The 22,652-nt window shown below is 54.1% G+C and overlaps 8 protein-coding genes across 8 annotated transcripts; 6 read left to right on the top strand and 2 right to left on the bottom strand.

Moving 5' to 3' along the window:
• Nucleotides 1-3,406: 3,406 nt before the first annotated feature.
• Nucleotides 3,407-4,616, top strand: BDV59DRAFT_207073 (cytochrome and DOMON domain-containing protein; the record flags this gene model as incomplete). Its single annotated transcript, XM_073694926.1, has 1 exon — nucleotides 3,407-4,616. Exon 1 carries the CDS (start codon nucleotides 3,450-3,452, stop codon nucleotides 4,614-4,616), a length of 1,167 nt encoding a protein of 388 aa, XP_073549192.1. The 5' UTR covers nucleotides 3,407-3,449.
• Nucleotides 4,617-5,657: 1,041 nt separating this feature from the next.
• BDV59DRAFT_200778 (putative isoamyl alcohol oxidase) lies at nucleotides 5,658-7,506 on the bottom strand (the record flags this gene model as incomplete). The annotated part of the gene is made up of 2 exons (XM_073693659.1): nucleotides 5,658-6,990; nucleotides 7,040-7,506. 2 exons carry the CDS (start codon nucleotides 7,504-7,506, stop codon nucleotides 5,658-5,660), a joined length of 1,800 nt encoding a protein of 599 aa, XP_073549191.1.
• Nucleotides 7,507-8,037: 531 nt separating this feature from the next.
• On the top strand, nucleotides 8,038-10,228 carry BDV59DRAFT_175450 (cytochrome P450). Its single transcript, XM_073689261.1, has 3 exons — nucleotides 8,038-9,509; nucleotides 9,566-9,819; nucleotides 9,899-10,228. The coding sequence occupies exons 1-2, from the start codon at nucleotides 8,393-8,395 to the stop codon at nucleotides 9,577-9,579; spliced, it is 1,131 nt and encodes a 376-aa protein (XP_073549190.1). The 5' UTR covers nucleotides 8,038-8,392; the 3' UTR covers nucleotides 9,580-9,819; nucleotides 9,899-10,228.
• A 645-nt stretch (nucleotides 10,229-10,873) lies between these two features.
• BDV59DRAFT_175448 (putative Cu-dependent DNA-binding protein) lies at nucleotides 10,874-12,239 on the top strand. Its single transcript, XM_073689260.1, has 3 exons — nucleotides 10,874-11,200; nucleotides 11,260-11,393; nucleotides 11,537-12,239. Exons 1-3 carry the CDS (start codon nucleotides 11,125-11,127, stop codon nucleotides 12,134-12,136), a joined length of 810 nt encoding a protein of 269 aa, XP_073549189.1. The 5' UTR covers nucleotides 10,874-11,124; the 3' UTR covers nucleotides 12,137-12,239.
• On the bottom strand, nucleotides 12,240-15,071 carry BDV59DRAFT_175445 (putative actin polymerization protein Bzz1). Its single transcript, XM_073689259.1, has 5 exons — nucleotides 14,791-15,071; nucleotides 14,705-14,731; nucleotides 14,007-14,615; nucleotides 12,807-13,959; nucleotides 12,240-12,759 (listed from the first exon to the last, which is right to left on the bottom strand). Exons 1-5 carry the CDS (start codon nucleotides 14,833-14,835, stop codon nucleotides 12,371-12,373), a joined length of 2,223 nt encoding a protein of 740 aa, XP_073549188.1. The 5' UTR covers nucleotides 14,836-15,071; the 3' UTR covers nucleotides 12,240-12,370.
• Nucleotides 15,072-15,457: 386 nt separating this feature from the next.
• Nucleotides 15,458-17,230, top strand: dbp5 (ATP-dependent RNA helicase DBP5; the record flags this gene model as incomplete). Its single annotated transcript, XM_073692037.1, has 6 exons — nucleotides 15,458-15,557; nucleotides 15,655-15,817; nucleotides 15,879-16,376; nucleotides 16,424-16,661; nucleotides 16,710-16,910; nucleotides 16,958-17,230. The coding sequence occupies 6 exons, from the start codon at nucleotides 15,458-15,460 to the stop codon at nucleotides 17,228-17,230; spliced, it is 1,473 nt and encodes a 490-aa protein (XP_073549187.1).
• A 466-nt stretch (nucleotides 17,231-17,696) lies between these two features.
• BDV59DRAFT_192359 (putative GTP cyclohydrolase II) lies at nucleotides 17,697-20,419 on the top strand (the record flags this gene model as incomplete). The annotated part of the gene is made up of 4 exons (XM_073692036.1): nucleotides 17,697-17,792; nucleotides 17,848-18,804; nucleotides 18,853-19,154; nucleotides 19,417-20,419. 4 exons carry the CDS (start codon nucleotides 17,697-17,699, stop codon nucleotides 20,417-20,419), a joined length of 2,358 nt encoding a protein of 785 aa, XP_073549186.1.
• A 590-nt stretch (nucleotides 20,420-21,009) lies between these two features.
• Nucleotides 21,010-22,541, top strand: BDV59DRAFT_192358 (glycosyl hydrolase; the record flags this gene model as incomplete). Its single annotated transcript, XM_073692035.1, has 2 exons — nucleotides 21,010-21,148; nucleotides 21,202-22,541. The coding sequence occupies 2 exons, from the start codon at nucleotides 21,010-21,012 to the stop codon at nucleotides 22,539-22,541; spliced, it is 1,479 nt and encodes a 492-aa protein (XP_073549185.1).
• Between the last annotated feature and the right edge of the window lie 111 nt (nucleotides 22,542-22,652).

Below are 22,652 nucleotides of genomic sequence, written 5' to 3'. Positions count from 1 at the left end.
AATAGGGCATGTTTGCCTGTATTGGGAAGTTGGGTATGAATTGCCCCATACAATGCATATAATCACAGTCTGATGAATCTATTAAAGGCAAGTGGAGTGTATGAAAAATAGCAATTATGAATTAAGGTTCAATTAAGGAAACCGGACGGAGTAGCTATGAAAAAAATAGAAACAAAACGAGCATTACGATAAATTATATTATTGTCAACCGAAAAGACCAGTAATTACTGCCAAGGCTCAACTAGCCATACAAGATCGCGGTGTGATCCAGCCTCCGCACCTCACAGATAGTCACACCGCCAGCCCAGGTATCAGGTCGGAATAGAGGTTGGAATCCAGGGTATAAATATGGCCATTAAAATGGTAGATTTAGATAAATTCAAGTCCCTGCTACAGTCCAGAATATAGTGGAAATTACATAATATTACCGACAGCCGCATTTCCCACAATTATAGATCACATATATTATCCTATTACTAGAATGACTGCAAAGTCGTACCGAATAATTAGGTATCAAAATATTTCCAGGATAGACAAATGTCAGATCTGCGGTTGAAAGTAATGTCTAGGGCATGCCTATATAACCCTTTAATTTCGCTTGAATTCGGAAACTCCGGCTTTCACCTACCATTAATTGGAATCACAAAGCTAGTGTCACCATAATTATCTATATTCTCTAAGCGGAATGTCTAGAGCGGACTACAACACCTTCTCATCAACCATAATATATAATTTCCACCGTGCCATATACGCCTACTAGACATGACTAAATAGAAGCTTTTACTCGGTTTCACATGTAGTACGCACCTACTAGTTAAAAGAATTACGCGTAATAGATGAAGCCACACTGTTAAATCGCGTCTTATCGTCTGTAACAGTGGATACGAATGAATTAAACATATTAAGGACACTGTAATACGTCAGTATTTTTGTAACGTAATAGAGAGAGCGGCATATTCTCCTCCCAGTTAGAGTTGCTCTTATAGGTGTATCTATATATGACAAGGCTCTATGCCCGGAATCCGTCATCGAGCATGTTCTTTTCGATCAAATCAGCTTCATTATGGCTCAAGGGGATGTATGGAGTACGTTTGGGGTCAAGATCCCTGGCTAGCGATGATGGCACTAGCGATATAGTGGGGAATTGAAACCCTTTTTTTCTTCACGTATGCTTGCGAATAGTAGGGCCCTGGGCCCTAGTCTGATGATATTGATCAATAATATTGCGTTTTCCTGGCTTCATTCGATTGTGTAAGCTTGCTTTTCAGGGTTTGGAGGCTCTGGTACACTTATGTCAAGCTCATTAATTGTTATCCAGTTCAACATTAGTCCTGGATGTCATGTATGAGAATCATTCATACAGGAGGTGTAAGTCCAACGTTCATATGGATTTCAGATGGGTGGTGGTGAGGCGAGCGGTATGGGTATCTAGCGTGTTAACATTGCTGCATAGGACCCCCCGAAGAACAAAAGGATTATCGGTCATACCAACTCCGGAAATTTGCTGAAAAATAGTACGAATATAGGGCCTGTCTTTCTAATACCCGCAAGCATGATGTCATTCGTGGGCTAAGGCTATAGTTTACTGTCTGCTCTAGACATCGATATCTCTCCCAGCGAGCGCGCACAATCTACAGCATCTTTATAAACCAGAGCCACTAGTGACAATCTTAGGGCAAGTGGAAGTTCTTCAATGGTGAAATATCCAAATACAAAAGCTTTTCACAATGATCCACAAAGAGGAAAGAGGACTGTTCATTCTGGGTCTCCTGCAATTGTTGCATTAAGTTCGGCGTGCACACATTATCCTACTACACCCATAGTCACAATCAGACACAAAAGGAGAAGAACCAACATGTCACTCCAAGCGACTATGGCCCCTGCAGCACTGGTCGGACCTGGGCTGGGACTAGAACTGCTTGTAGTTGTAGGACCCGCAGGGCTCGTGGATTGTGTGCCACTGCTAGTCATGGATCCGGTAGTTTCAGATGGACCGCTACTTGGAGATCCCAAGACACCACCTTGGGCCGTATCTGGAACAGTGCTGCCAGCTACATTAGCTGCCGCCGCCCTGAAGGCAGCAAGCGTATCTGCGTTATTGTTTCTGGGAAATAATAGCTTCGTCAGTTGGACTGACCATTATCTTTGAGCCTATATCACTCACGGTGGGTTGATGACCCCGACCATACCAGCCTGACAATGTCCAATTTGACCACAGTAGTACCAGACAGGGTTGGTATCGTTGATAGTTAAGGTGAATACTGGGGACTACATTTTGTCAAAGTGGACCTGGAATTAGTATAAAGTGACACGAATAGGAGATAGAAGACTGATCATGAGCATACTGATCCACTGCTTGTGCCTGGTACGAATCCGCTGAAGACGCTTGTGTCATTCAAAGGGTGACATGGACCCGAGAAGGACGCCTGAACAACCGAATGATTACCGGGATAAAAGTGGAACTCAACTTGGTCTCCAGGTGAGACAGTGAGTGTATCTGGGTTAAAAGTAAAGCCGTCCTCCCCAACATCAACGGTTTGGGCGGCATTCCCGTACCGGGAAGAAAGAAGCAGGGCGAGCCCGTAAAGAACGAAGCTAGACCTAAGCATTTGAAATGCCTGCAGGATGCAACACGTCAAGACTCGATGGACATAGGCAATCCAGGAAATTGATACCTGAAGGTAAAGCGTGCTGGGTGTACTAATAGATCAGATATGTATAAAGGCTGGTGCCAATTTCCCGGGTTGGCACGGCTATGAACTGGCATCAAAAAGACTGCTCTGGACTACAGCTAAGCCACAATAACATGGTGAGATATTGGAAAGACCCAGAATTGCTGCAGGAAAGAACAAACCAAAATGACGAATACAATACTATATTGAGTCCAGTTGTCTATGCGGCAAAAATTGAGCTATAGAATAATGATATAGATCTGCAGATCGAGCGCGGGAGTTTTACCCGTCCAATGTGTTGCACTTCGAACCATGGAACAACATCTTCTCGCCTCGTATAGCATAGATCAGGAGATCCCGAGCATACGCAATCAAAAAGTCCTAGATATGGAGTGGCAAGTGTATCAGATTACCTACCGGTAGATTTTAAGGATGAAGTGGTTTGTGGCTTTTCGATCGGTACTGGAATTCTGCACTGCCTCTTTTGAACAAGCTTTCGGCATATGGAAAGACAATGGGCTGTGGCGATTTTAGGATAAAGTGTCCCTAATCGTTGGAAGGACCATCCACTGCTATTCCGTAGGGAGAAACTTATGTTGCGATCTGATGCGCTCACCAGGTTAGTGGGCCGATTGGAGGATCGATCCAACAATATGTGGACAAGGGCTAAATTACCTATATTGAGGAAGTTCTACGATCTCATCCTGCTATACTTTCTCATTTGCCCGGTCATCGTCTTTTATTCCGAAGGGTATCTGATGCACAATTCTTGTCAGTATGCGGGGTCAATATAGGACTTTAATCTGGCTTTCATTTTGGGCTACTTTTGTTCTCGCTCAGTTACAAAGCTTTACATTTCCCGGCCAGAATGAGATAACATATAGTGTCAATATTCCTGAACAGACTGCTTTGTCGGGCAAAGGTCCTATTTTTATTCAGTTGAAATCCACGCGCGAAGTTCAATGGTTTGCGTGGGGTCAGGGAGCCAGGATGCAAGGGGCCAACATATTCGTCGTCTACGCAGCTGGTGATAATGTAACCGTTTCTCCACGGCTGGGAGTTGAGCATGTCGAGCCATTATATAATCCACAAGCTCAGGTCTCAATTCTGGACGGCAGTGGAGTCCACAACGGGATCATCACGGCCAATATCCGGTGCGACAGCTGCATTACTTGGCCCGGTGGCCATGAGGACGTGACGAGCTCGTCAAGTCCGTGGGTTTGGGCGGTGAAATATGGTGCAAGTCTCAATACAAACAGTGTATCTGCAGCCATTACCATGCATGATAATTCAGGTCTTGCATCACTCAACTTGAAACAGGCAACGGGTGGCAGTTCTGACAATCCATTTGCAGCTGCATCTGGTACACCCAACACCAGCTCCGGGCAAGCGACTATAACATTCAATTCTCCGTCCATAAGAAGGAGAAGGATCGCCCATGCAACTATAATGATAGTTGCATTTGTCATCCTTTTCCCTCTTTTTGCGCTAGGAATTCAACTTTTCCCATCCTCCAGAACTGTGAATACCCACGCCTGTTTACAAATCTTCACTCTTCTTCTGTCCATTGCAGGATTCGGTATCGGCATCTCAATGGCCACAAGCCTCCAACTGACAAGTTCTTACCATCCTATTATTGGAATTGTAGTTATCTCATGCCTTGCCCTTTTCCAGCCGGCAATGGGACTTCTCCAACACCGATATTTTGGCAGGACTGGGAAGAAGGGTCCCTTCGCCTATTTACATCGATGGTTTGGCCGCGCTATCATCACTCTTGGTATTATCAATGCCGGGCTTGGCTTTCGACTCACAGGTATTGGTAGCTCACTTGCGCCAGTTGGGGCCGTGATTGCCTACGGTATTGTAGCTGGCATCGTGTGGCTAAGCTACGCTTTGGTCGTTGTTTTGCTTCCATTCTGGAAACGCCGTTCACCACCCTCTTAATGGACAAATTCCCATGACCGGGAAATACCATTGGACCACATCTTAAAGAGTTCCAGACAGCCCAAGCAAGTTCAAAGCATGTGGCCTCCACATGTGCTTTAATGCTTCTTCGGGGTAAGGTCTTCTATCATAGGTTGTACAATATTGCAAAGTTCTTATTCCAATAGCAATTGTTGCTTTTTAGTAATATAGTCTATATAAGGCTTGTTGATAGAGCAATACTCACGGGCAAATTCCGCACTAACATAATATTTCTGGGACTGCTGGCTTTCATAATCGTCGCTTATTATTTAACAGAAAGCCTGAGCAGGTGGAAAGACCACTATAGGAAACCACTACCTCGTCCCTTTGGGAGCTAGTGGCTTTCAATGTGACACACCTCTATACCTTTTGTACAAAAAATCAAAAAACCAATTGATAAAACACATTATGACGAACCGGGGAAATCGATGGTCATCGCGTTCGCCCAACTCAACCTCGCCCAGTGCAAAGTCGGCAATACAATAGCCAATTCTAAAAGCCACCATCATAACTAGCATGTTCTCTAGATACCGCCGTCTCGGGCTGATTTCAACAGTATGGGAAGGATTAGACCTTTCTGGCTCTTCAGTTCCTATGTTACCTTCAAGGTCTTCAGACTTCATGTTGCTATATACGATACAGCAGCATAAGGAATATACTATATAACGATGGTAGATTAGCTGAATGTGTGTCATCTGCAAGAGGTGATGTGACTTACTATGTTCAACCTGTGTATAAGCTAGAGTTGCCGGTGGTAAAACTAATAGGTAGTGTAAGAAGGAGTACGGAGTCCAGAGAGTCAAAGCAGATAGGTATGGTCTAGAATAGGGGGAATCACAACGAGAATTACTGTCAGAATATAAGATACAGCCTGATCGCCCTTCGTTACGACATAATAAAATGTCTTCACCATTAATCACATTCCATGCTGGTCCGTGCGCTCATCCGTTTTTCTTCGCAACATAGCCCCTGTGCCCGTGCCCCGGCGCTTATTTCAAGGCTATGGCTGGTTGATAATGTCTACTCCACCATACAGACTCTTCCCTCATGCAAATCATACTCCCACTCGTCACTCCCAACTCCCGCCCAGACAAACAGACTCCCCGAAGGATCATATTTCCGTTTAACCGCAAGAAGACCCTCGTAGTTCTCCCCGTAAAAGTCATCCTTCCATGTGTGACTGAACACATTGCCCTCGTTCATGTACGCTCCCATATTCGGCGCCCATTCCCTCCACACCGGCTCAATAACCCTCTCATACCACTCTGCCCCCACGGAGATCGCCTGACTCGCGTCCTCCGTGTCATTCACCGACGCGCCGTAGGACATGACATGTGCGTACGCTCGCCGCCACGCTCGCTGCACACTGCCACGCATACGCTCCGGGGTCTGCGCCGGCCCCGGACCGCCCTGGAGACCGATCACCACCATCCCGCCTGCATCAGCATCCTGCGAAACGAGCAGTCGCCGTAGGTAGACGATCCGTTCTCTTTGGGGAAGGTCCGTTAGCTCACGCCTCCCTAACAGCCGACTGGTCATCAGGCTACTGGCGCCAGCCGATGTGCTGGTGAGCGGCTGGGGGCGGGCGTAGGCCCAGTAGGTCTGACGGGTGGGGGCGGAGACATTGATAGTGAGGTGTCTCCAGTGGGTGGTTCGAGAGACGACGTCGTGGATCGTGGCGTTCATGCTCCCGATAGTCGTGTTGAATCCAATCAGATTGATCGTAGCGGCTACGCCGGGAATACTTTCGTTTCGTCCCGTGAGCATCATCGCTGATTGCTTGGTGAATGCCATTACGGTCCCTGACATTCCAGCATCCATCAGATCAGGTATGAGACTGGTTGTTTCGGCGAATGCCTCCCAGGACGCGGCCTCACTGGCGTTCGACTTATTCCTGGGATAGAAGGACACAGATCCAGTGATAATGTTTTCCGGCACAGGATGCGTCTTCACTACAAACTCAGTCACCACGCCGAACTGACCCCCTCCCGCGCCCCGGATGGCCCAGAAGAGATCTTGATTCTGTGCGTGGTTCGCTACCAGGCGCTGACCCCCGGCTGTGATCACAGTGGCCTGGTAGACCTGGTCGGAGGCGAGGCCATAGTGGCTCGAGAGAACGCCATGCCCGCCGTTCTGGATCAATCCACCCGGCCCAACAGTGGCATCTTCACCGCCGACCACCGTTCGGTTGACTTCATGGGCCGCCGTGTAGATGGAACCCCAGGTATTTCCGCTGCCGAATACCAGAACATCAGCGGTGTTGTTCGTCGTATCCGGGAGGGGCCATGCTGGATGATGGGAGATATGGTTCAGGTTGCGAGTCCAGATGGAGAGCGAGTATGCGCCGGTTGATCTATCGGTCGTGAGCTACTGGAAACAGAGTAGGTATCAGAACAACTTACCTTCCACTTAGGTCATGCCCTGTACCTTTCACGACAATCCGGATGTTACGTTCCGTCGCCCATCGCATTGCATGTGCAATTTGTCCCTCGGTGGTCGCATTAACAATATACTGTGGTAGAGCACCCAGGGTACATCCACGCTCTTTGGAGTAGCCCGGAGCACCCGGGGGCACACACGAATTGTTTGTGTAGATTGAGTAGTCGACGCTCTCCGGCCAGGCCGAGTGGTAGGCCGCGTAGGACCAATGCTTTGTCACATCGGTGCAATTGTAAGGAGATCCAAAAGGGTTTCCGGGGTAGCACGACGATGCCGCTGGCGCAGTTTTGATTAAAGTGCCCTGGATGGTGTGGTTCAACGCGGCCCATTCGTCGGGCTGCGGCCAGTCCGCATCGTATGGAGTGAGTTTGCAGTTGAAGGCTGCCGCGGTGGCGAGCAGAGGGAACAGCGCCCAATGCAGGATGGACATGGTGATTGTTGAAGTGTTAGTGGTGCCATGGTTTGCCGAAGCTTCCTTTTATAGATCGAGAAGCTGTACGAATACGATACTAGGACATTGATTTTGATCTATGTTGCTGGGTCAAGTGGATATTACCCGAAAGGGAAATTCGTACTCGTATACCCGCGAGCAATAGGCAGCCCCTTTATGAAGCTATCTATAAGGCTGGGCTCTATAATAGTTTCGATTTACCATCCAACTTGATTTGGCCTTCATGACGGGTCTCGTGACGAGAATTGTCAGTGAGGATTACCGCAAGCGACTGACATATCGTCCCTCCAGCCATTATATATTTCTAACGTCTTGCTCTTGGCTGTGGTATCTGTGGTGATTTTATGTTCCGGTGTAGATAACTCATCGGCATATATATATATATATATATACACCCATGATTGGCCTAAGAAAGCAAGTAGTAACTTGTCCTGTTGATCATGAGGTCAGAGAAACCACTGCAATCTCAGATAGTCACTGTTGGTAACTCGAAATAGACATGTCTGTAGTATTTGTTTATATCATCCTTTCAAGTTCACCTTCTCTGCAAAGGAACTCTTTGATTCGATTTCGTTCACGCTTGACTTCGATTCTCCCCACTTCTGGACCTTCATGATATTGGAAACAATTTATATACACTGCGGGACAATTCAGATCGATAAGAAATCTGCCGATCCTTTCTGCCTTCTGAAGTACCGGCCAAGACGGTAACAGCTACATACAGACGGCATATGTCGTTCCGCAGGGTATAGTGAGTTTTATGCAACATTAATTAAATAGCCGAGGACCAAACCAACTATCTGGTCTCTGTAGACTTTCTTCTCCACTACCCTCTCTGCAGGAAAAGAGACAAAGGTCTTTAACGATGCTCATCACCTTGCAGATACTGGTAGCCCTCTATCTTGTCTACGTCGGCCTGTCGGCGGTGCGTAACGTCTACCTGCACCCCCTGCGACATATTCCCGGCCCCAAAGCATGGATCGCCTTCCCGATCCTGCGACATGTTGCCGCTGTCCGGGGGCGGTTCGATGTCCAGATGCGTGCGTACCATGCGAAATACGGCGACGTTGTGCGATTTGGGCCGGACGAAGTGTCCTTCATCACCCCGCAAGCCTGGCCTGCGATCTACGGCCACGGCAGTCAGCTGCCCAAAGTCCTGAATTCGTCGAGCAATACGTCCGACATTCTAAGTGCGCACCACGCTGACCATGCTCGATTCCGCAAAGCACTGTCCCCAGCGTTCTCGGCCAAGGGACTCCAGGCGCAGGAGCCACTCCTGCTGCAGTATGTCGATCAGCTCGTAGAGCGACTTCGCGGAGTGGCGGAATCTCAGCTAGCCACAGACATGGTGAAATGGTACAATCTGACGACATTCGATCTGATCGGAGATCTCGCGTTCGGAGAGCCTTTTGGGGGCCTTCAGAATGCCGAGTACCATCACTGGGTGGCGACGATCTTCGAATTTGTTCGCGTCATCCCGTTGATCAAGGCCAAGGATCGGTACCCGCTGTTGTTCAAAGCGATCATGGCTGTTCTGCCGCGCAGCCTGGTGGAGGCCCAGAAACGCCAGCGGGCCCATACGCGGATCACGGTGCAGAAGCGACTGCACAGCCAGATGGACCGCACTGACTTCATGGACTCCATGCTGCGACACCGAGGCAAGAAAGAGGGACTGACTGACGAGGAAATCGAGGCGAATGCGAACATTCTGATTATTGCTGGTAGTGAGACGACAGCGACGCTGTTGTCGGGGTTGACGTACTGGCTGCTGCGAACGCCCACGGCGTTGCAACGGGTCACCGAGGAGGTGCGATCAACGATGCAGCGGGAGGACGAGATCACGATGCAGACGGTGTCAGCGAGACTCCCCTACCTTCTGGCATGCATCAACGAGGGTTTCCGCATGTACCCTCCAGTGCCCACGGGGTTGCAACGAAGGACGCCGGCATCGCACGCGATAGAGATATCCGGTTACAAAATTCCTCCCAATGTAAGTGTCAGGTAAACCCCAGAAGGAAGGCCCAAGGAGTATGCTCACGGAGTCTGTTCTAGACGAAGGTGTCTGTTCACCAATCCGCCGCCTACAGTTCGCCGAGAAACTTCCATGCCCCCGACCAGTTTCTACCAGAAAGGTGGCTTGCAGAGGCAAAGGACAACCCAGCGTCGCCGTTCCATTCTGACCAACGGCAAGTGCTTCGACCATTCTCGACGGGGCCACGCGATTGTATCGGTAAGAATCTCGCGTATAGCGAACTCAGAGTGATTTTGGCACGGATATTGTGGAACTTTGATCTGGAGTTGAGTGAGTCAAGTATCAGCTGGCATCAACAGCGGGCGTTTTCGTTCTGGGAGAAGCCACCACTAGACGTACGACTACGAGTCCATGAGCGGCACTAGCCATCTTGCCCATGACTGGCATAAAGTTTACCCCGACGAGGGGCTCGTCTTGAGAAGCTCGGGGCAACAGACTAGAGACAATATAGGAAGGTCGTAGGATGCGGAGACACGACCTGCTGTCGACCTGAATTTGGACAGTTCCACTATCGAACAGGGCCTACTACGCACTAAGGTTGGACGCTTGGTGGTCCAGTGGGCCTATTTCCAGGCTGTGGCTGGTTGATACCAGCCCACGACGAACCTCCCAGCAGATTGACTTTTCACAAATCGATCAAAAGAATAAGTGCTTCTTTGGACTTCGCATTGTGCGTGTAGAGCTAGCTGCGATGCATCGATACTCCAGTTAGTACGTAGAATCAAACGGGGCACCTGAATCGCGCCGTGGGTATAAGTGCGTGGGTGTAAATCCCCCCCATAGAACGCAATAAATGCCTCATTCGGCTGCTCTAATGCCTCGGACTCTCCGTCACTGCGCCACGTCTTCCTTGATATTGGCTCAAGCTTAAGCTTTTGCAGGCCAAGACGACTCAGCCACTCTGTGTCTGTAAGCGAGATGATCGACTCGCTTGCTTTTTTCCGTTCTGTCTGTCATGCTGGTTTTCCCCGACGCCCCGTAGCTTGTGGACAATATACTTTGCCCTCGATAGCTCCAGCCTCATAGTGCCCATAGCTTCCCCCGAATCCAGGAGTACAAGAGCAGAATGGCGGTGGATGGCGTCTTGGTCTGCGGTGACTCCCGCTGGACCCTGGCCTATCCCTTTCTGCAGGCAGCAGGATTGGCAGCTTAGCACTCCTCCCGCCGGTCTGGACAGATCAATGTTTGTCGAATGTATGAGGGAATTTGCTGCTCCATTAGTTTTGCTCTTGACTAGGACGGATGGGGTATCTCGTTCTGTTCCCATCTCATCTTAGGGTTGTCGTGAAAATGCCGCATCAAGCGAGCACTAATTAGCAATCCCATCATCCATGGATGTCCCCTTTTGTCTCCTCTACCCATGCAGCGATCCCTTGTGGCTGTGAGCTGGCTCGCGTGGGAAACCCCGTGTGAGAAAAATTTCCCTTCAATTTCCCCTCTTCCTTGGCACCGGTGTGGTATCGTAGTGTCCACCATGGACTGTACCCAGTCTAGCCCCAGCTCGCCTATAAAGAGCCTCCCTCCCAGGCCCTTCTCTTCTGCCTCATCGACCTCTTCATCAAGGGATGCTCATAGACGGTGAAAAGTGGGCCTGTGAAGCTTGCGTCCGCGGTCACCGTGTGACTACCTGTAAACACCATGGTGCGTCCTACCACACCCATCTATATACCCTCTATACAAAAACTAACAAACACCCCCAGATCGACCACTAATCCGCATCAACAGAAAAGGTCGTCCCTTTTCGACCTGCTCTGTATGCCACTGCACCCCCTGTCCCACGCCCGACGAGCACTCCAAGCTCCGGCGCGAGTCCGCCGACTATCGGGCTTCAAATGTAGACGTGCACCATTTACCCTTACATACATACACATACACTGCAAACCACCCTACACCCCACAGTTTCCCGGCCTAGCAGTTCACCACCACTCAGTCAATCCCTTCGTCTGCATCTGCTGATTGCTTCTCCCCGCCCGCTAGAGAACACCCGGTCGTGCCTCGACCCGTCCGCACTCGTCGTTACTGCCCATCGCCCCGCGTCCGACGTCGACCTCCCCGCCGTCGTCGGCCTCGTCGTCCGTCGCCGTCCCGTCTGCAGGGACGCTGTCGGCCTCGCGATCCCGCAGGGACAGTCACGCGCTGACATATGGGGCCGATCCGCACGCGCGCCGCGCGCCCGCGTTGGATCCGGCCCTGACGGCCGCATACCCCGTGGTGTCGTCGTCATCGTCGTCTGCGCATCACGGCTATGCGGGCCTTTACGGCGGGGGCGGTTCGTCCCGCGGTCATGGCTACGGCCATGCCAATGGCCACGCGCATGGCCATGCTGGCGCACATCTCTCCCCGCAGCCGATGTACCCGCCATCGACGCTGGACCCGGCGCAGCTGTCACTGGGTGTGCCGGTGGGTGGGTATGTCTCTGCGAGCCCGGTGGCGGGTTCGTCGATGGCAATGGCTGAGCGGGATATGTTCGGGGAGGCAGCGTTCGTGGATGATGCGGCGTTGGAGGCGCTCGATTTGGATGATGTCTTGCGGGAGGATTGGTCGTGGTTGGACTCTGGTGCTGGACCGGGGTTGTGACGAGCGGAGGCCCGGGCGATATGATTGTCATGAGTTATGTCTTATGAGGGGCGGTTGATCGTGTTTGTATATAGATGGGGTTGGGTGGTTGCATAGCATGAATTTCTTTTCTCGTTATATATGCTTATGGCTTGACTAAATGACTGGCTGGCTAGGATATAGGATATTGCATCGTACCTAGAATGATCCCGGGACCCTTCCCAAATGCACAGACACGTAAGGAGATATGTTTATCTATACCTCCTGGATATAGTTCGCAGGGACGCTCTTCGTCACCCCTCCCCGCTCCACATCCGCCCAGCCATCCCCACTGTCGCGGTTGATCAGCACGAACCGATCACCCTCCGCCATGGTCCATTCCATGTCGCTTCGTGCCTCGTAGTCGTACATTGCCTCCACATATTGCAGCTTCTTCGCGCCTCGTCGAGGCGCTACTGCCGGTCCCACGCGCTTACCGCCGGCGGCGCTGCCGGCCACAGACGCAGAAGAATTGGAATATGTTGAACCCGGTCGGTCGGAGGGGATCGGCGACGGCGTGGCGGCGGCCGGGAGAGCCTCGACGTATGACGCTGGCACCAGGCCCTCCTGCGACCCGACTCGGACTCGCATCCATCCGGAGCCATCTAAATCTGTTAGCGTGGTTGTAACATCCCTATGCAGGGTAACTTACCATCTGGTTCGACGATCGTAACATCGTCGCCTTCTTGGACGGTAACCTCGTCGGCTCCGCCGGCCTGGTACGCGTACATCATCCTGCCGCGCGGTTCGCTGGCCTTCGGAGACGTGGATTCTGTCACTGGAGGTGGGGCCATGTACTGAGAAGGCGGAGGCGCCAGCACACGGTTCCTCCGGGCAGCAGCTGGCTTGGTCTCTTGCGGTGTAGTTGGGGCGGGTCCGGGGGCGGCCAGCTCGGCTGGACTGGCGGGGGGCTGGCTGGTGACGTTAGATAGCGAGCGATTAGCGCTGACAGCGTATCCGGAGCTCAGGGAGTTCATGGTGTTTTGCCGCGTGAGCGAGGGTGCGGCAGATGAATTCGTGGTAGTGGGCTCCAGCTCCAGCGTCGGCGTAGAGCTGGCGTGTTCCTGTCGCTCCGCCTTGAGCTTCTTTTTCTCCTCCTTGGTCTGCTCACCGGGACACTCGGCAGGCACTTTCATCTGGCATTTGCTGTGGCATGTGTATCCGCAATCCCGGCAATCGTACCCCTTCGCGGACAAGCCCCATATCCGCTCACCACACAGATCACAGTTGGTCGGGATCTTGAACGTTTGAGACTTGAAATTGTGGTTTTGCGCACCGAGGGAGAGATCGCCAACAGCCGACATGATGGTCGATGTTTCCACTTCGGCAGTCAGTTTCTTGCGGTCCACCTCGTGCAGGGTCCCCTGCAGGAAGAAGATGGATCGCACAACCTCAACCTCGTTGCGGTTATCGCGTCCCTGCTGGATGCTCTCTCTGATTTTCCTGGCGCTCTCCACCTCCCGCCGCCGCTGATCGGACTCTACCCGGAGTTCCCGCACCTGGGTCTTGCTTTTGCTGAGGAGGTTTCGAAGGAACACCTTTGCCGATTCGTCGGTGATCAGGGTCTCGTCATCGTGCCACACCGGACTCGGCTCAAAGCCCATGTTCGGTGGTTCCTGGAACTGTGTGACGTTGTGGCGAAGGAACATGAGGGAGTCGAGGCTGGGCACGTTGCGCGGGATTTCCCGCATCAGGTGTGCCATGTGGTCCATGCTCTTAGACAGGGAGTTTTGCTCGAGTTGTGCAGCTAGCAACCAAAGGGAATTAAGTTTGGCCACTCGGGTTTCGTTGAGGTCTTGCAGGCCCTAGTCTCGTTAGAACGACATCCGATATAGCTGAGAGTACAACCCACATCAAGCAGCTCCGGAACGTATTCATGGTAAAACCGCTCCTTCATCTTGTTCGTAACGTTTATACTGATGAGATAGGTGTTCTTCACGTTGTTCATCTCGAGAATCTGCTGCTGATATGCCGCCTGCGCCTTGGGTTTACCGTGATCGAACGAGTTCTCCATCTTCTTCCGCCTCGTCTCGACCTCTTGACAAGCCCCGTCGTATTTCCCCTTCATCTTCTTCAGATCACTATAGGACGATTCACGTTCTTTCTCTAGCTTGGCGTGGAAATCGACATGGCACTTGCGCAGCTCCTCGTACTGCGCGGCCGCCTGTTTCAGCGGCTCGGCGACCTGGACGACCAGGTCGTTGGCGAACTTGTCGCGCTCGGTGGCATGCGATTCAACGGCGGTCAATTGGGTTGTCCACGTCGTGAGGGAGGCGCTTTCCAAAGAACCGGGGGTCATGCTCGGGGAGTCGCCGACGCTGAGGGTGCTGGTTTTCTTGGCCTTGCGGTCGTAGTATTTCCGACATAGCCCCGTCAGCTTGGCGGCGTATTCCTTCTCGATGGCGCTTCGTTCGCGGTAGAACTGCTGGATCTCATCCATCCATGTTATCCCATGGAGGACCTAGGTGGAGCGATTCTTAGTCCCGATGTCTCGTCGGTCAATGGTGAGGGGTTCGGTCGGTCGAGGGGATGCGGGGGGAGTAGGCATACCCAATTGTTGACTGGCTTGAAGGCATCCTGTTGTCTGGAGGTTAGCGCTGAGACTCTTCCATTTGCTGAGAGGGTGTGAGAGTCACCTTCAGTTCTGCTCCAAACTGGGGAGCGGCGTCTGGGGTCGCCATTATACGGGGGACAAACGGGGAAGATAGCGGCGCATGCGACTGTGGAGGCTCTCAGACACGGATGGACAGGAAGGCAAGGAAGACACTCCGCACGTTCCGTCTGAACGGTGCAGACAGTGGCCGAGAGACTGGGGAGGAGAATGAGAGGAGAGAGGAAGGAGATGAGCTGGTGAGATGGAGTGGTGGTGGTGGTGGGAATGAGGAATGAGAGTCCGTGACAATACGGGACAAGGCTGTCAGGCCACGTAATTGCCCAACTGGGAAAGTCGCCCACAGTACGTCATTGCACACCGCCTGCCGCTTCTAGAGAACCGGGAGGGCCCTGACCGCCTGCCGCATCCAGCTTAGGCTTCCGTTCCGCATCATCAGTTCGTCGTTCGTTTTTTGCCTGCGCGTCTTGTTTTCTCTCCCTCTTCTTCCTCTCCTCATTCCTCTCTCTTCCCACCCTTTGGATTTCTTTCCTCCGTCCATCGGATTCTTCCTCTTTAATTCCCCTTCGCTTGACCGTCGTCCATTTTCGTTCCTGTGTTGATTGTCCGGTCTCCCGTCTCCTTTACCCCGCGATCTCTCCACTCCGCCGCAACTTCCCTCGTCCGGTCCCTCCATTTCAACACATCCCACCATGTCTTCGGAACAACCTACCGAAGCTCCCTCTGCGGGCTCGCTCGCTGACCGCATCTCCAAACCTGAGGAATCCAAGCCCGAGGACTCTAAGCCCGCAGGTAATCGCTATCGCATACCGTCGTCCGACTCCTGCTTCATGGCCTCCGTCGCGACAGCCCATCTTCTGAGCGCCCACTAATACAATGCCCTGTACAGAAAGCACCGAACAAGATAATGGCCAGGCCGATGGGGCTCCCGCCCAGCTTGGCGGTTCCGATCTGCACGAGCCGGAATACAACGTCGAGGTGAAGCTCAGCGATCTTCAGGCCGATCCCAACAACCCTCTGTACTCGGTGAAGAACTTTGAGGATCTTGGCCTGTACGTTGCGCCGATCTCATCTATTCTTGCGATCCAATTATCCTAACCCGGATGCCTCCAGGGACCCCCGTATCCTTCAGGGATTGTCCGCAATGAACTTCCGTAAACCGTCCAAGATCCAAGAAAGGGCCCTGCCACTGCTGTTGAACAACCCCCCGAAGAATCTGGTCGGCCAGTCCCAGTCGGGTACCGGAAAGACTGCCGCGTTCGTTCTCAATATCCTCAGCCGCCTCGACCTCACGTCCGAACAGAATGCGAAGACCCCGCAGGCCCTCATCTTAGCCCCGACCCGTGAGTTGGCGCGTCAGATTGTCGGCGTCATCCAGGTCATGGGCCAGTTCATGGATAATCTCATCATTGGCACTGCCGTACCGGCGGACACCAACAGCCGTGTTGCGCGCATGGAGGCCTCCGTAGTCGTCGGAACTCCTGGTACCGTCATGGATATGATCAAGAAGCGCGTCATGGTCGCCGCCAAGCTCAAGGTTCTGGTCTTGGATGAGGCCGACAACATGCTGGACCAGCAGGGTCTGGGTGATCAGTGTATCCGCGTGAAAGCGTATGCTCCTTCCATCATGCGGTCGGGTTGAATCTGACAGTTCGCAGTCTTCTCCCCAAAACCATCCAAGTGGTTCTCTTCTCGGCCACCTTCCCCACCCATGTGCACCAATACGCCTCCAAGTTTGCGCCGCAGGCCAACGAGCTTACCCTGCAACACGAGGAACTGACTGTGGAGGGCATTAAGCAGCTCTATCTGGATTGCGCCAACGAGGAGGATAAGTACCAGACTCTGGTCAACCTCTACGGTCTCCTTACTGTTGGTTCATCCATCATTTTCGTGAAGGTCTGTTCTCTGCTGTCTGTTCCATGTTTCGGTTCTGATGTTCAGTAGACGCGTCACTCCGCGCAGGAAATCGAGAAACGAATGGTTGCCGAGGGTCACACGGTGGCATCCTTGACCGGTGGCATTGAGGGCTCTCAGCGTGACGCGGTAATTGACCAGTTCCGCGCGGGAGCGGCCAAGGTCCTGATTACGACCAACGTGCTCGCCCGAGGAATTGATGTTTCCACGGTGTCGATGGTCATTAACTACGTAAGTTGGAGGCACCGTCTGGACATGTCGGCACTAACCGTTAATAGGACATCCCTGAGCTTCACCTCCCGCCTGGTCACGAGCGCCAGGCCGACTTCCAGACATATCTGCATCGAATCGGACGCACGGGTCGTTTCGGGCGTGTCGGCGTCTCGATCTCGTTTGTATCGAGCCGAGAGGAGTGGAACATGCTCAACCAGATCCAGAAGTACTTCAACACCAACATCCAGCGAATCGACACGAAGGACTGGGATGAGGTGGAGGACATCATCAAGAAGACGATCAAGAACCCCCGTTCGCAGGCCGGGTTTGGCAAATGAAGAGGTCAGGATGCGTTGCGAATTGCTGTCTTGAGATTATGCGGAAAGAGTGACGATAGTAAAATGACAATAGATACCTTGCTTATGTATCCTGGTTGATGCCTCGGTACGCAGTAGTTCATACTCCATGAAGTATATGGATGCCCCACTCGAACTCTGATCTATTTGGATTCTCCATTCTCTTCTATCCCAAGCATCCTATCTGAACCCTCTTATCAGCCATTATCTCCTATCGCACCCATGGCTCACCGGTCAGCATCGGCCCAAATGAGGGGTAGGAACCAGGAGCCGATAAGGATAAGGTGCGGAGTGACTTCAGCCATGCAGGGGCAATGAATGACCTCGTCCGACCTTCTTCCCCTCCTCTTCTCTCTCTTTCTCTCCCTCTTCCCTCCCTCTCTCTCTTTTCCGCATCCATCTCCAATATCCTACCGCTCACCATCCCACCCATCCAGTCACCGTCACCATGTTAGTGGCCGACACGGACGCCCTCCCCAAGTCTGACGGTACAACCGTCGTCTCACCGACTTCTCCCACTTCACGCTACAGCAAACACATCGTCGTAGGTCTACTCCCTTCGCCACCCAATCTGCTCCCCTACTAATCCACCCCACCAGTTAACCACCTACCCCGGACAAAGCGGCATCGATCCGGTTCCCCTCCATTGGGGCGCCGCGGATGCCAAATCCCGCGGTCCCGTCGTCGTCTCGCGGAGTGGCCCCTTGCTGAAACGGCGCAATGCCATGGGAGCCCACGGCGGGAGCTATGCCATCTACAACGCCCTCGCTATCGCCGCGGGCGACCTCCCGCCCGATTTCCGCCCCGACTTCCGCAACAGCGAACCCACCTTCAACTTCCCCTGGCAGCCCGCCTGGGCCGATCCGACCAAGATCGTCTCCATGGACCCCTACGGCCACGACATCGTGAACCAATTCCGCGACGAACTCACGGCAGGGTGGGACATTCGTCCCACCATGGCTGTCACGCGCGCGAACATGAAGCTGGCCGAGATCGCCGACGCCGTGCGCGAGAAGAAGCTCGACGTCGACGGGACCATCGTCGTTGACAGCTCCGGCGAGGTCCGCGTCACCAAGGTCGCCGTTGAGCCCGTCTGGTATCTCCCCGGCGTTGCGGACCGCTTCGGTGTCGACGAGGCTACCCTGCGTCGGACTCTGTTCGAACACACCGGCGGGAGCTATCCGGAGCTCATCACGCGGCCGGACCTGAAGGTGTTCCTGCCGCCGATTGGCGGGCTGACGGTGTATATCTTTGGGCCGCCCGAGCGCGTCTCGGACGAGAATGTGCGGCTCGCGCTGCGCATCCATGATGAGTGCAATGGCAGCGACGTCTTCCAGTCGGATATCTGTACGTGTCGTCCGTATCTGGCGTTCGGCATTCGGGAGGCCATCCGCGAGGCGCAGGGCGGAGGGAGCGGCGTCGTGATCTACTTTAGAAAGGAGGGTCGCGCCCTGGGGGAGGTCATCAAGTACCTGGTGTATAATGCCCGGAAGCGGGGCGGCGACACGGCCGACAAGTATTTTACCCGGACGGAGAATATCGCCGGGGTCAGAGACGTAGGTGGTCGCTAGTGTTGAGGATGAGCTGCAGTGCTAATCGTGTAGATGCGTTTCCAAGCCCTCATGCCGGATATTCTCCACTGGCTGGGCATCACGAAGATCGATCGCATGCTGTCCATGTCGAACATGAAGCACGATGCGATTGTCCAGTCCGGCATCAAGATCCTCGAGCGGGTGCCCATCCCGGAGGATATGATCCCGGATGATTCACGCGTGGAGATCGATGCGAAGATCAATGCGGGGTATTTCACTACTGGAAAGCAGTATACCATGGAGGAATTGGCGGAGGTGCGTGGGCGCGGCTGGGAGAAGTGGGAGGATGTGACGGTAAGTGGACACTGTCGATGGTGAATTATATGCAGATGCTAATGTCCGCAGCATTGAGCCTCGTATCTAGAGAGATATTTCGGTTGCTAATACAAGTTTGGTTCTCTTGGAGTAATACTATCTCGGACACCCTTCCGTAGATAAGATCTCGGTATCTCCTCCCGATACGGATTCTTTTCCCTCTTCCCCGCATTGAAGTATATAACCACCACCACTCCCCTCAAGCCATCATCTACAGAATTACACAGCCTTACCTTCCTCTATCTTCCTCCCCTCGTTCAGCATATTCCCTTCGACCATTGCAACCATGACCCGCGTCTCGCCGCAACCCCACGTGCCCAAACCCGGGGTCTGGTGTCCGGCCGTGACCTTCTTCGACCACGCCACAGATGCTCTTGACCTCGACTCGCAAAAGAAGTACTACGCCTATCTGTCCACGACCGGGCTCACCGGCCTCGTCATCCTCGGCACCAACTCCGAAGCTTTCCTCCTCACGCGTGAAGAACGCAAGACGCTCATTGCGACGGCCCGCGAAGCCGTCGGCCCTGACTACCCTCTCATGGCCGGCGTGGGCGCGCACTCCACAAAACAGGTCCTCGAACTCGTCGCCGACGCCGCCGACGCTGGCGCCAACTACGTCCTGGTGCTCCCGCCCGCCTACTTCGGCAAGGCGAGCACAATGCCCGTCGTGAAGCGCTTCTTCGCCGATATCGCGGCCAAGAGCCCGCTGCCCGTTGTGCTGTACAACTTTCCGGGCGTCTGCAACGGCGTCGACCTCGACTCCGAGTCCATCACTGCCATCGTGCGCGCCGACGCCGCCGCGCGCAACGGCGTCTCCAACGTCGTCGGCGTGAAGCTCACCTGCGGCTCCGTCGCCAAGATCACCCGTCTCGCCGCGACGTTCTCCCCGGACCAGTTTGCCGTGTACGGCGGCCAGGCGGACTTCCTCATCGGCGGGCTGGCAGCTGGCTCGGCCGGCTGTATTGGCGCCTTCACCAATGTGTTCCCTCGTGCGGCTTCGCGCGTCTACGAGCTGTATACCTCCGGGAAGGTGGCCGAGGCGGTGGAGCTGCAGAAGAAGACGGCCCTGGCCGAGAGCCCGATAAAGAGCGGCATTGCTGCGACGAAGTATGCGGCTGCAGTGTTCTCGGCGCCGCTGGCGGGTATCCAGGGCGCGGAGGAGAAGCTGAAGCCTCGGACGCCGTACGAGGAGCCGGCGGAGGGGGCGAAGAAGGCTGTGAGGGAGCTGATGGCGGAAGTGGGGGCGATTGAGCGGACACTATAAAATTAATGTTGGATTGTACGGCGTGATGTTATGAGCGCGGTGGATAGATCTGTCGGCGAATTGCGGGGAATTTCCCCGAGACGGCGCCGAGATAGTATTTGTGTACGGTGTATATGCTATAGAGATCAAATACCCGATATCTTCAATTGGGAGAAAGCTGTCATGCCCGATACATGGCGAGTTGTACATCCGGGGGGAGGTACACCTGGTAGGTGTGGTGTGTCCCCCCTGTATAGATCGACACCGCATCGGGAAGCCATCCGAGGTTATATAAGTCGCCCAGTCGTGTTGTCACCATCTGCACACACTCCAAATCCCCGACGAAACCCCGTCCTGCAACCACCACGTTCGTGATAATGATATACTAATACGCAGACTAAACCGGAGTAGCTTCGGGAGAACATCTCCATCTCCATCCCGCACTGATTCTCCACGCATGCCTACACTCCGCATTGTTCCATCAACCCCCCGAGGAGAGTCTGGGCAGAAGGTATAAAACCTCCTCCAGCGGCCGCGGAGGATGGCATGACGCTCAAAACCACACCGTGCACGCCATGCGAACAAGCGTCAGCCTCATTTCCCTCGCCGTGATGGCCGTGGCTCAGGCCACGGTCTACTCCGGGGATCTTCGACCGCAAGTTCACTTCTCCCCGCCCAGCGGCTTCATGAATGACCCCAACGGGCTCTTCTACGACGACAAGAACAGCCTCTACCATCTCTACTACCAATGTACGCCCTCTCCCCAATCCCATCATCCCAGCAATCCATCCTAACCGCACCAGACAACCCCACCGACATCGTCGCCGGCAACCAACACTGGGGCCACGCCACCAGCGCAGACCTCTACCACTGGGCCAACCAGCCCATCGCCATCTCGCCGAGCCACCCAGACGAGCACATCTTCTCCGGCTCCGCCGTCATCGACCGCGACAACACCTCGGGCTTTTTCCCCAACCAAACCGACGGCGTCGTCGCCATTTACACCGTCGACACCCCCACCGCGGAGACCCAGCACATCGCCTACTCGCGCGACGGCGGCTACACCTTCACCAAGTACGCCCACAACCCGGTCATCAACAGCTCCTCGACGGACTTCCGCGACCCGCAGGTGACCTGGCACGCGCCGTCCCGCCGCTGGGTCCTGGCCATCGCCTACGCCGCGGACCGCGTCATCGGCTTCTACACGTCGCCGAACCTGCGCGACTGGACGCACGCCTCCAACTTCTCCCAGCCCGGCCTGCCGGGCACGGAGTTCGAGTGTCCGAACCTGGTGCGCTTCGCCGTCGGCAACACCACCAAGGACGTGCTCTTCATCTCCGTGAACCCCGGCGCCCCGCTCGGCGGCTCGGGCACGTTCTACCTCGTCGGCCGCTTCGACGGGGTGCGCTTCACCTCGGAGTCGGCGCGCCCCACGCTGTACGACTTCGCCAAGGATAACTACGCCTCGCAGTGGTTCTCGGGGCTGCCGACTGGACGAGCGCCGGTGTCGATCGCCTGGGCCAGTAACTGGAACTACACCGAGCAGGTGCCGACGGGCCCGCGCGAAGGGTGGCGCGGGGCGATGGCCTTGCCCCGGGTGCATGGGCTGAAGCAGGTGGAGAGCGAGTGGGTGGTCACGCAGAATCCGGTGGACGGGGCGCGTCCAGTGCGTGGAGAGCGCCTGCCCAGTCGTCGGGTGCGTGATGGCTCGGTGGATGTGCCGTTTGGGGATGGTGCCGTTGGGGTGTACTTTGAGGTGGTGGTTCGCAGCGCTCAGCGGGCGGGGACGGTGGGCTTTGAGATCTCGGGTGCGTCGGGTGAGTCGCTGCGCGGTGGGGTGGCGATGGACTCGGGGGTGTTCTGGATGGATCGCGCCGGGACCCGGCTGTTTACGCAGGAGGATAATGAGGGTTATACGCCGCGGTTTGAGACGTCGGTGGTGGCAAATGGGGATGGGGAGTTTCGGTTCACGGGGGTGCTGGACCGGTCGGTGCTGGAGGTGTTTTTGGACGGAGGGTGGAAGAGTGGGACGATGGTGTATTATGCGACGAAGCCGCTGGATCGGTTGAGGGTGACGGCGGAGGGATTGGGGAATGCGACGCACGTTGAGGTGGATGTTTGGGGGTTGCAGAGTGCGTGGTGATGTATATAGTACTTGTCTGCGGCCAACAACCAACCAATCGACCACTGGTAATTACGATAGACATTCAATACTCCTTGGAAATGACAGTATCCTGGTTCTTACATTTCCGAG

The sequence above is a fragment of the Aspergillus ambiguus genome (genome assembly GCF_047715705.1).
Source record: "Aspergillus ambiguus strain CBS 117.58 unplaced genomic scaffold BDV59scaffold_10, whole genome shotgun sequence".
Taxonomy (NCBI): Eukaryota; Fungi; Ascomycota; class Eurotiomycetes; order Eurotiales; family Aspergillaceae; genus Aspergillus; species Aspergillus ambiguus.
Note: the sequence above shows the minus strand (reverse complement) of the source record. Positions and strands in the feature narration are given on the sequence as shown.